We start from the raw sequence: 13,345 nt of genomic DNA, 5'->3' as shown, positions 1-13,345 counted from the left end.
AAAAAAATTAAAAAAAAAAAAAAGATTTTTCTTCAATTTTTTTTCTATTTTTTTACTTTTTTGTAAATTTATTTTTTTTTTGAAAATTTTTTAAATTCTATTTTACTTTCATCATTTCATTCTATTTTGTATTCTTTTTCAAATTTTCACGTTTTCCTTTTTTTTCTTTTATTTTTTTCTTATCTTTCCCTTTTTTCTCTAATCTATCAAGCTTTTTTCAACAACCAGACCAAAACACACCTAGTATCTACCATCCTTTATTTGATTCCTTTTGTGTTGTTTTTAATTTTTATTTTTTTTATTTCATTAATTCCTTTTGTTCCTTCAAAATGACAAAATAAAGGAATTAACCCCAAAAGAAAGAACAGGAAGAAATGACAGCCAGGGACTTAACACAGATACAAGTAAGATTCTGAACCAGAACTTAGAATCATGATAATAAGAATACTAGCTGGGGTTGAAAATAGAATCCTTTTCTGTGGAGACAAAAGAAGTAAAAGCTAGTGAGGATGAAATCAGAACTGCTATAACTGAGCTGCAGTCTCGAATGGATGGCATGGCAGCAAGGATGGATGAGGTAGAGCAGCAATATAGAGGACAAAACTTATGGAGAATAATGAAGCAGAAAAAAAGAGACTAAGGCAAAATAGCACAATGTAAGCATTAGAGAACTCAATGACTCATTAAAATGGGATAATATCAATCATAGGGGTCCCAGAAGATGAAGAGAGAGGAAAAGAGGTAGAAAGTTTATGTGAGCAAATCATAGTAGAAAACTTTCCTAACCTGGGGAAAGACACAGACATCAAAATCCAGGAAGCACAAAGAACTCCCATTAGCTTCAACAAAAAATGACCATCAACAAGGCATATCATGGTCAAATTCACAAAATACTCAGGCAAGGAAAGAATCATGAAAGCAGCAAGGGAAAGTAAGTCTTTAACCTACAAAGGAAGACAGATCAGACTTGCAGCATACCTATCCATAGAAACTTGGCTGGCCAGAAAGGATGGCAAGAGATATTCAATGTGCTGAATCAGAAAAATATGCAGCCAAGAATTCTTTTTTTCAACGTTTTTATTTATTTTTGGGACAGAGAGAGAGCATGAACGGGGGAGGGGCATAGAGAGAGGGAGACACAGAATCGGAAACAGGCTCCAGGCTCCGAGCCATCAGCCCAGAGCCTGACGCGGGGCTCGAACTCACGGACCGCGAGATCGTGACCTGGCTGAAGCCAGACACTTAACCGACTGCGCCACCCAGGCACCCCTGCAGCCAACAATTCTTTATCCAGCAAGGCTGTCATTCAAAATAGGAGAGATAAAAACTTTCCCAAACAAAAATTAAAGGAATCTGTGACCACTAAACCAGCCCTGCAAGAAATTTTAAGGAGGACTCTGAGGGGAGAAAAGATAAAAAAAACAAAACAAAAAGACCAAAAGCAACAAAGGTTGGAAAGGACCAGACATCACCACCAGAAACTCCAACTCTACAGGCAACATAATGGCAATAAATTCATATCTTTCTGTACTCACTCTAAACGTTAATGGTCTAAATGCTCCTAATCAAAAGACATGGGGTAATAGAATGTATATAAAAAAATATCCATCTATATGCTGTTTACAAGAGACCCATTTTAGACCTAAAGATACCTTCAGATTGAAAGTAAGGGGATGGAGAACCATCTATCATGTTAATGGTCGCCAAAAGAAGCCAGGATAGCCATACTTAAATCAGACAATCTATATTTTAAAATAAAGACTGTAACAAGAGGCGAAGAAGGGCATTATATCATAATTGAGTCTATCCACCAAAAACATCTAACAGTTGTAAACATTTAAGCCCCCAGCGTGGAAGTACCCAAATATAGAAATCACTTATTCACAGACATAAAGAAACTCATAGATAATAGTACCATAATAGTAGGGCACTTCAACACCCCACTTACTGCAATGGACAGATCATCTAATCAAGAAATCAACAAGGAAACAATGGCTTTGAATGACACACTGGACCAGATGGACTTAACAGATATATTCAGAACATTTCATCCTAAAGCAGAGTACACATTCTTCCTGAGTGCACATGGGACATTCTCCACAATAGATCACATACTGGGACACAAATCAGCCCTCAACAAGTATAAAAAGATCGAGATCATACCTAATGCATATTTTCTGACCACAACGCTATGAAACTTGAAATCAGCCACAAGAAAAATTTGGAAAGATAACAAATACCTGGAGACTAAAGACCATCCTACTAAAGAATGAATGAATGGGCTAACCAAAAATTAAAGAGGAAATTAAAAAGTACCTGGAAGCCAATAAAAATGATAACACCACAGCCCAAAACCTCTGGGATGCAGCAAAGGCCATCATAAAAGGGAAGTATATAGCAATCCAGGCCTTCCTAAGGAAGAAAGGTCTCAGATACACAACCTAACCTTACATCGTAAAAAGCTGGAAAAAGAACAGCAAATAAAACCCAAAACCAGCAGAAGACAGGAAATATTAAAGATTAGAGCAGAAATCAATGCTATCGAAACCAAAAACACAGAACAGATTAATGAAACCAGAAGCAGGTTCTTTGAAAGAATTATCAAAATTGATAAATTCCTAGCCAGTTTGATCAAAAAGAAAAAGGAAAGGATCCAAATACATAAAATCAAGAATGAAAGAGAATAGATCACAACCAACACAGCAGAAATATAAACAATAGAATAATCTGAGCAATTATACGCCAATAAAATGGGCAATCTGGAAGAAATGGACAAATTCCTAGAAACATAGAAACTACCAAAACTGAAACAGGAAGAAGTAGAAAATTTGAACAGACCCAGAACAAGCAAAAAAATAGAATTAGTTATCAAAAATCTCCCAAAGAGTCCAGGGCCGGATGGCTTTCGAAAGGAATTCTACCAAACATTTAAAGAAGAGTTGACACCTATTCTTTTGAAGCTGTTCCAAAAAATAGAAATGGAAGGAAAACATCCAAACTCATTCTGTGAAGCCAGCATTACCTTGATTCCAAAACCTGACAAAGACCTCACTAAAAAGGAGAATTACAGACCAGTTTCCCTGATGAACATAGATGCAAAAATCCTCAACAAGATACTAGCCAACTGGATCCAACAATACATTAAAAGAATTATTCAATATGATCAAGTGACATTTATACCTGGGATGCAGGGCTTGTTCAATATCCGTAAAACAATCAATGTGACACATCACATCAATAAAAGAAAGGACAAGAACCACATGATCCTCTCAATAGATGCAGAGAAAGCATTTGACAAAATACAACATCCTTTCTTGATGAAAACCCTCGAAAGAAGGGATAGAAGGATCATATCTTGGGGCACCTGGATGGCTCAGTCAGTTGGGCTTCCAACTTTGGCTCAGGTCATGATCTCACTGTCTGTGGGTTCAAACTCCATGTTGGGCTCTGTGCTGTCAGGTTAGAGCCTGGAGCCTGGTTCAGATTCTGTGTCTCCCTCTCTCTCTGCCCCTCACCTGCTCACGCTCTCTCTTTCTCTCAAAAATAAATAAATATAAAAAAATAAAATAAAAAGGATCATACCTTAGCATCATAAAAGCCATATATGAAAGACCCACCACTAATATCATCCTGAATGGGGAAAAACTGAGAGCTTTCTCCCTAAGGTCAGGAACACGACAGGGATGTCCACTCTCATCACTGTTATTCAACATAGTATTGGAAGTCTTAGCCCCAGCAGTCAGACAACACAAAGAAATAAAAGGCATCAAAATTGGCCAGGAGGAAGTCAAACTTTCACTCTTTGTAGATGACATGATACTCTATATGGAAAACCCAAAAGCTTTCACCAACAAACTGCTAGAACTGATCCATGAATTCAGCAAAGTTGCAGGATATAAAATCAATGCACAGAAATCAGTCACATTCCCATACACCAATAATGAAACAACAGAAAGAGAAATCAAGGAATCCCATTTGCAGTTGTACCAAAAACCACAAAATGCCTAGGAATAAATCTAACTAAAGAGATGAAAAATCTACACACTGAAAACTACAGAAAGCTCATGAAAGAAATTGAAGAAGACACACAAAAAAATGGGAAAAATATTCCATGCTCATTGATTGGAAGAACAAATATTGTTAAAATGTCAATACCACCCAAAGCAATCTACATATTCAGTGCAATCCCAATCTGAATAACAACAGCATTCTTCACAGAGCTAGAACAATCCTAAAGTTTGTATGGAACCAAAGCAATCTTGAAAAAGAAAACCAAAGCTGGAGGCATCACATTCCTGGACTTCAGTATGTATTACAAAGCTGTAATTATCAAGACAGTATGCTACTGGCACAAAAACAGACACTCAGATCAATGGAACAGAGAACCCAGAAATGGATCCACAAATATATGGCCAACTAATCTTTGGCAAAGCAGGAAAGAATATCCAATGGAATAAAGACAGTCTCTTCAGTAAATGGTGCTGGGAAAACTGGACAGTGACATGCAGAAAAATGAACCTGGACCACTTTCTTATACCATACACAAAAGTAAACTCAAAATGGATGAAAGACTTCAATGTAAGACAGGAAGCCATCCAAATCCTGGAGGAGAAAACAGGGAGCAACCTCTTTGACCTCAGCCGCATCAACTTCTTATTTGACATGTCTCCAGAGGCAAGGGAAACAAAAGCAAATATGAACCATTGGGACCTCATCAAGATAAAAAGCTTCTGCACAGTAAAGGAAGCAATCAGCAAAAGTAAAAGGCAACTGACAGAATAGAAGATATTTGCAAATGACCTATCAGATAAAGAGGTAGTGTCCAAAATCTATAGAGAACTTATCAAACTCAACACCCAAAAAACAAATAATCCAGTAAAGAAATGGGCAAAAGACATGAATTGACACTTCTCCAGAGAAGAGTTCCAGATGGCCAACCGACACATGAAAAAATGCTCAACTCACTCATCATCAGGGAAATACAAATCAAAATCACAATGAGATATCACCTCACACCCGTCAGAATGGCTAACATTAACAACTCAGGCAACAACAGATCTTGGCGAGGATGCGGAGAAAGAGGATCTCTTTTGCACTGCTGGTAGGAATGCAAACTGATGCAGCCATTCTGGAAAACAGTATGGAGGTTCCTTAAAAAATTAAAAATAGAACTACCCTAGACCCAGCAATTGCACTACTAGGTATTTGTCCAAGGGATACAGGTGTGCTGTTTCAGAGGGGCACAGGCACCCCAATGTTTATTTATAGAAGCACTGTTGACAATAGCCAAAGTATGGAAAGAGCCCAAATGTCCATCAACAGATGAATGGATAAAGAAGATGTGGTATATGTATATACACAATGGAGTATTACTCAGCAATCAAAAAGAATGAATTCTTGACATTTGCAACTACATGGATGGAACTGGAGGGTATTAAGCTAAGTGAAATTAGTCAATAAAGACAAATATCATATGACTTCACTCATATGAGGACTTTAAGATACAAAACAGATGAGTGTAAGTACAAAAGGAAGCAAAAATAATAAAAATCAGGAAGAGGGACAAAACATAAGAGACTCTTAAATATAGAGAACAAACAGCGTTGCTGGAGGGTTGTCGAAGGGGGGATGATCTAAATTGGTAAGGGGATTAAGGAATCTACTCCTGAAATCATTGTTGCACTATATATATGCTAACTAACTTGGATGTAAATTAAAAAAATAATTAATTTTAAAAATAAAATAAATAAAAATGGGCAGTGGACCTGAATATTCTTATAAAGACATACAGATGACCAACAAACACATGAAAAGATGTTCAGTATCACTAATCATCAGGGAAATATTTTCAGAATGGAAACACAATATACCAAAACTTAGGGGAGGCAGGAAAAATAACTGATACAAGTTCATAGCAATAAATGCATATATAGAGAACCAAAAAAGATTTCATATAGACAACTTTAAACCTCACAGAACTGGAGAGAGAAGAATAAATGAAGCCCAAAGTTGACAGAAGGAAGTAACAAAGATCAGAACAGAAATAAATGAAATAAAGACTAAAAATAAACTAAGAGTTGGTTCTTTTAAAGATAAAATTAACAGACCTTTAGGTAGACTAAACAAGAAAAGAGAGAGAAAACTAAAATAAATGATCTCAAAATGAAAGAGGAGACATTACAACTGATACCACAGAAATACAAAGGATCATAAGAGACTGGCATGAATAATTGTACAGCAACAAATTGGACAACCAAAAGAAATGGATAAATTCCTAGGAACAAAACTTAACAAGAAGGCATCATGAAGAAATAGAAAACTTGAAAAGACTGATTATTATTAAGGAGATTGAATTGATAATCAAAAACCTCTCAACAAACAACATCCAGGACCAGAGGGCTTCCCTGGTGAATTCTAAAAACATTTAAATAATTGGTACCAATTCTTTTGAAACATTTGCAAACAAAAAGGAGGGAACTCTTCCAAACTTATTTTGCAAGGCCAGCATCACTCCAGTGCCAAAACCTTGCAAGGATGCCACAAGGCAACACTGGCCAATATCCCTCATGAACATAGATGTGAAAATCATCAACAAAATATTACAAGTCAATATCAGCAATACATCCTAAGAGGGTCATACACCATTAAGTTGGATTTATTCCAGAAGTGCAGAAATGGTTCCTCATCCACAAATCAGTGTGATACACCTCATTAACAAAATGAAGAGTAAAAAGCTTAAGATGATCTCAGTAGATGTAGAAAAAGCATTTGACAAAGTTCAATATCTTTTCCTGATGGAAACTCAACAAATGGTATAGAGGGAAGGTACTTCGACATAATGAAATCCATATATTAAAAACCCATAGCTATCCTCATAATCCATGGTGAAAAGCTGAAAGCTTTTCCTTTAAGATCATGAACAAGATAAGGATGCCCACTCACACCACATTTATTCAAAATAGTATTGGAAATCTTAACAAGAGCAATTAGTCAAGAAATAAAATGCCTCTGGGGCACCTGGGTGGCTCAGTTGGGTGAATGTCCGTCTGACTTCGGCTCAGGTCATGATCTCATGGTCTGAGTTCGAGCCCACGTCGGACTCTGTGCTGACAGCTCAGAACCTAGAGCCTGCTTCAGATTCTGTGTCTCCCTCTCTCTCTGCCCCACCCCCCCACTCATGCTCTCTCTCTCTGTCAAAAATAAATATTAAAAAGAAATTTAAAAAAAAGAAATAAAATGCCACCAAATTAGAAAGGAAGAAGTACAACTACCACTCTTTGCAGATGACATGACATAATATATAAGAAACCCTAAAGACTTTACCAAAAACTATTAGAACTAAAAAATTCAGTAAAGTTGCAGAATACAAAATAATATACAGAAATCTGTTGCATTCCTATACACTAATAACAAACCATCAAAAAAAATTTTTAAGTTAATTTTAAAAAATTTAAATGCCATGCTTATAGATATAGAGAGTAGATAGGTGGTTTCCAGGGGTAGGGAATGGGAGGTAGGAAAAATGGGTGCCAGGAGAAAAAGGTAAAAACTTCCAGCTAAAGTAAGTTATACGGATGTAATATACAGTGTGGTGACTATAGTTAATATAATAAACTGTATATTTTAAAGCTATTAAAGAGCAAATCTCAAAAGTTCTCCTTACTAGAAAAACAAATTTTGTAACTATGTATGACAGTGGATATTAACTAGTATTATGTGGTTATCTTTCTGCAGTATTCGCAAATATCAATTGTATGTCACACATGTGAACCTAATGTTACATGTTTATTATACCAATACAATAAACATAAAAAGCTAAGTTCATCACCTCTAGACCCACCTTAAAATAAATGCTAAATGGAATTTGTCAGGTAGAAATAAAATGAAGCTAATTAACATATTTAAAATGTATGATTATTAGGTATAAAACTCACTGGAAATGGTAAATAGTCCAAAGTCAGATTCACTAAGATTGTTGTGGCAATTCATAATTCATTTACAACTCTAGTTTCAAAGTTAAAAAACAGGTGCGCCTGGGTGGCTCAGTCGGTTAAGCATCCGACTTTGGCTCAGGTCATGATCTCACTGCTCATGAGTTCGAGCCCTGCATTGGGCTCTGTGCTGACAGCTCAGAGCCTGGAGCCTGCTTCAGATACTGTGTCTCCCCCTGTCTCTGCCCCTCCCATGCTCATTCTCTTTCTCTCTCTGTCTCTCGATAATAAATAAGTGTTTTTTAAAAAAAGCTAAAAAACATTAAAAATAACCATAACTGGGGCGCCTGGGTGGCGCAGTCGGTTAAGTGTCCGACTTCAGCCAGGTCACGATCTCGCGGTCCGTGAGTTCGAGCCCCGCATCGGGCTTTGGGCTGATGGCTCAGAGCCTGGAGCCTGTTTCCGATTCTGTGTCTCCCTCTCTCTCTGCCCCTTCCCCATTCATGCTATGTCTCTCTCTGTCCCAAAAATAAATAAACGTTGAAAAAAATAAAAATAACAATAAAAATAACCATAACTATACTAATTTGTTATTGTATACAAAATATAAAAAATGTTGATTTTAATATCAATAACCTGAAGTTGAGGGGAGGGGTGGAGTAAAAGTGTAAAGTTATCTACTTAAATTAGGTTGTTATATCATATTTTATGTAAGCTTCATGGTAACCACAAAAGAAAAACCTGTACCAATTACAGAAAAGATTATGATAAAGGAGTCAAAGAATACTACTACAAAAAGTTATCACATCACAAAAGACAACTGCAAGAGATAAGCAAGGAACATAGGATCTACAAAACAGTCAAAAAATAAAATGGCAATTGTAAATCTTTATCAGTAATTCCTTTAAATGTAAATTGATTCTATTCAAACCACATAATTGCCAAGTGGATGAAATACAGATCCAACAATATGCCCCTACATGAGACTTTAGCTTTAAGACATCATAGGCTGAGGGAAGGTATAGAAAAATGTGTTTCAATCAAATGGTAACCAGTAGAAATCAGGAGTAGCTGTAATTATGTCAGACAAAATAGATTTTATGCTAAAAATCTACAAAAGAGACAAAGGTAATTTCATAATGATAAAAGGGTCAATCCATCAATTAAATATATCAGTTGTAAATATTTATGCATCCAACATCACAGCACCTATGTATAGAGAAATAAACAGCAATACAATGATAGAATGGATCTTCTCAATGGATAGATCTATCCAAAAAATCAGTAAGGAAACAGTGGGATTTAAATAGTGGGATGTAAACAGTGCTATAGACAAAATGGACCTAACAGACATACACAGTACATTCCTTCCAACAGCAGCAAAATAAACATTCTTCTCAAGCACACAAGGAAAATTTTCTAGTATAGATAATATGGTAGGCCACAAAAGCCTTAGCAATTTTAAGATTGAAATCATAGCAAGTATGCTTTCTGAACACAATGATAGGAAACTAGAAGTCAACAGGAGGAAGAAAACTGGAAAATTCACAAACACATAAAAATTCAACATCACTTCCTAATTAACAATGGATCAAAGAAGAAATTAAAAGTAAAATAAAAAGTATCTTGAGGCAAATGAAAATGGAAACACAACATACCGAAACATATGGGTAGCAGCAAAAGCAGTTCTAAAAGAGAAGGTAATAGTGATAAATGCATACATCAAGAAAAAGATCTCAAACAACTTAACTTACCAGCTCAAAGAACTAGAAAAAGAACAAAATAATCCCAAAGTTAGCAGAAGGTTAGAAATAAAGATTAGAGCAAAAATAAATGAAATGGAGTATAGGAAGACAATAGAAAATATTAACAAAACTCTAGGAGTTGGTTCTTTGAAGAGATAAAATTGACAAACCTTCAGCTAGGCCAACCAAGAAATAAGAGAGGACTTAAAATTATAAATAGAAGAGGAAACATTACAACTGATACCATAGAAATGCAGAGGATCATAGGAGATTACCATATACAACTATATGCCAACAAACAGTACAACTTAGAAGAAATCAGTAAATTGCTAGAAACATACAACCTACCAAGTCTGAATCATTAAGAAACAGAAAATTTGAACAGACCAGTTACTAATAAGACGACAGAATCCAGAATCGGCAATCAAAAATCTCCCAACAAAGAGAAACCGAGGGCCAGGTGACTTCACAATTGTATTCTACCACACTTTTTTTTTTTTTTTTTTAATTTAAATTCAAGTCAGTTAACACGGTGTAGTATTGGTTTCAGGAGTAGAACCCAGTGATTCATCACTTCCATATAACACCCAGCACTCATCTCAACAAGTCCCCTCATTAATGCCCATCACCCATTTAGCCCATTCCCCCACCTTCCTCCCCTCCAGCAACCCTCAATTTATTCTGTGTATCTCTATTTTTATCTTATTTTTCCTTCCTTTCCCCCATGTTCATCTGTTGCTTCTTTTCTTTAATTTTTTTTTTTAACATTTATTTACTATTGAGAGACAGAGAGAGAGAGAGAGAGAGAGCATGAGCAGGGGAATGGGAGAGAGAAAAAGGGAGACACAGAATGTGAAACAGGTTCCAGGCTCCTAGCTGACAGCACAGAGCCCAACGTGGGGCTCGAACTCACAAACTGCGAGACCATGACCTGAGCCGAAGTCAGACACTTAACTGACTGAGCCACCCAGGCGCCCCTTGTTGTTTCTTAAATTCCATATGAGTGAAATCATATGATATTTGTGTTTCCATGACTGACTTATTTTGCTTAGCATAATACACTCTAGTTCCATCCACATTGTTGTAAATGGCAAGAGCAGGGACGCTGAGACCAAACTGCTTGGGTATAAACCCTGACTCTGCCTCCAATCGGTTGTGTGTGAATCTTGAGCAAATAATTTTTTGCTTATCTGTGCCTCTATTTCCCTACCTGGTAAATGGGGGTAAATATATAGAATTCACCTGCTACTATGTTTTGCAGGGTTAAATGAGTTAACATATGTAAAATGTTATATGTAAACCCAAGCCTGGCACATGATAGATGCTACATACATGTACTTTTATCATCTTTACTGCTGTAATGTATATTAATGACGTGTGTTGTATATTAGAACTGTTTTGATTATGTCTCAAGTGCTAATCTTGAGGAACTACATTGGTGGGGGATTCATACCAAACTACATTGGTGTTTGGATTCATACCAAGGTATTAGAAATTTCTGATGCTTTGAATGCCACATTTTTTTAAAGCTTTGAGTTAAAAAAACAAAAAAACAAAACTCAAGCTCCCTAACTCCTCCCTATCAGAATGAGAATTCCTGGTTCTTACCCTCTTCTTCCACAAGCTTATTGATGGACACAGGCTCCCTCTCCTTCTCCCTCCCCTCTACTACAGTCAGCATTGTCGCACTTGAGCTTTCTTGGAATGTTAAATCTTCACTCCCACGATGAACTGTAACAGTAATAATAGATTTTTATTTTTGTTTATTTTGTTTGCAGATAATACAGCAAACACACCAAGTAGTAGAAACTGAGCAAAGCAAAGAAATTGAGAAATGGAAAAGACTTGCACAGTTGAAGAATCGTGAGTTGGACAAGTTCCGCACAGAATTAGACTCAATATTAGATGTTCTTCGAGAACTGCACCGGCAGGGGGTGGTTGTGCCGGTTGCTTTTGCAGAGGAAGTGAATGCATCGGAGTATTACTAGCAACTGGGATTTTCTGTGACCTCATGGAAAGGCCTGATGATGGATGATGAATGGGATTGTGCCACTGTCAGAAAAAGGCTTTTGAAAACTAATGTTCCAGTATGTTGCCAGAAAGCAAATAGTACAAGAGCAACATTTCAAAATAAACTGCCCTAAACCAGTTTAAAAAAAAAAAAAAAGGAGAGAAAGAGAGAAAAAAAAACCATTATGCTGTATTTTACTGAAAATCATTAACCAGTCACATTTTAAGTAACTTCTGGACAAGTCCCTTTATGTCAGAGGATTAGAACTAGGGAGATGAGTTGTAAAAGGTCTAACTTAAATTCTAGATATGAAAAGAAAAAAACTGCTCATACTCCGCCATTTTTGACTAAGTGTGTATTAATCCTTGGTACCAGAAAAACAGCTCCTCTTTCTCATGGAAACATGGAAAAGAATGTGAGCACAGTGGTTTAAACAGTCACATCCACAGCCACCTGAGTGGCAGAGCTTCCACAGTATTTGACAAGAATTATAACTTTGTACAGGCAGACAAACTCACTTGTGTTCTCCCAGATTTCCACTTCTACCTTCGGGTGCCTCATTTTCGCACCTGATATAAAAGGTGCAAAACGTATTTCACATTTTAAGAGGGGAATTTGATTTATTGTTTTAATCTTTTACACTCCATGTCTTAAATGCTAGTCCTTTTTTGTAAGTCTAAGATTATAAACAGAATATAACATCTTTCTCTATTTAAAAAGTAATATATGTTCATTAGAAAAAAGTAAAAACATGCACATAAGTAGTTGGATTGTTATTTTTTACAATGCCCTTTTCCAAAAGCAGATAATATATGGAATACTGGGGTGTTAAAGCTGTAGCCACCTAATTTTCAAGTGTTTGGGCCCTGTGCTGTCCTATAGAAGTATAATATGAGCCACATGTAATTTTCAGTGTTCTTCTAGCAACATTTAAAAAGATAAAAAGAAATGAAATTAATTTGGGTAATTTGTGTAATCAATCTAAATATCAGTATAAAAATTGAGTTTTTACATTTTTCCCCATACTTCGTCTCCAAAATCTAGTATATTTTACATTTCAGCACAACTCAGTTTGGACTAGCCACATCCCAAGTGCTCAATTACCATATGCCAGTAAGTGCAATTCTGAAATAATAATTAAAGGGTGAAATACTATGTAAAAGATGGGTAAAACAGATCTTGGTGAAATTATGACTAGCAAATATGAAATGTGGAAATTAAATATAAGGAATGCAAGTAAAGTCTTAATGTTCAACATTTATGTCCTTAAGTTGGTAGAAAAAGCATTATTTAAAGGTAGCTATTTTTTATGTGAAAGAATATTAAGTTATAAACTATTTTGGTTATTAATTGAGTGTACTTTTGTGTGTTTTTTTATCTGTAAACCTATTAATTTATAGCTACACTCATCCCTCCCTCAGTCCTTTTGACTCTCCATCAGCCATTCGTTCCAAGCACAAACATGGTTAATTCTGAAACACAAGGAAGGGCCAACATCAAATAGATTATTACTTACAGAGAAAAGTACATCCTGTGTTGATGAGGATTCTTTATTCTTTTGGAATAAGCTGTGCATATGGCAGGTGTTCAATTCTGTTTATAGATAGATCCCTAAGTACTATCAGAACTATTAGTTATACCTAAAATCCTCAGGAACC

General features: G+C 36.0%; 1 protein-coding gene across 5 annotated transcripts in view; it reads left to right on the top strand.

The window, feature by feature from the left end:
- Window positions 1-13,037, top strand: part of CEP162 (centrosomal protein 162) — a 124,704-nt gene extending 111,667 nt beyond the window's left edge. For all 5 annotated transcript variants that reach the window (XM_040474084.1, XM_040474085.1, XM_040474083.1 and 2 more), the window contains one exon: window positions 11,455-13,037. In XM_040474084.1, the coding sequence (XP_040330018.1) occupies window positions 11,455-11,664 (210 nt within the window). In that variant the 3' untranslated portion in view covers window positions 11,665-13,037. The remainder of the gene's footprint in view (window positions 1-11,454) is intronic.
- The last annotated feature ends 308 nt before the right edge of the window (window positions 13,038-13,345 follow it).

This window comes from Herpailurus yagouaroundi, unplaced genomic scaffold (genome assembly GCF_014898765.1).
Source record: "Herpailurus yagouaroundi ecotype Mexico unplaced genomic scaffold, PumYag 139, whole genome shotgun sequence".
Lineage (NCBI taxonomy): Eukaryota > Metazoa > Chordata > Mammalia > Carnivora > Felidae > Herpailurus > Herpailurus yagouaroundi.
This window is presented reverse-complemented; position numbering and strand designations above follow the sequence as displayed.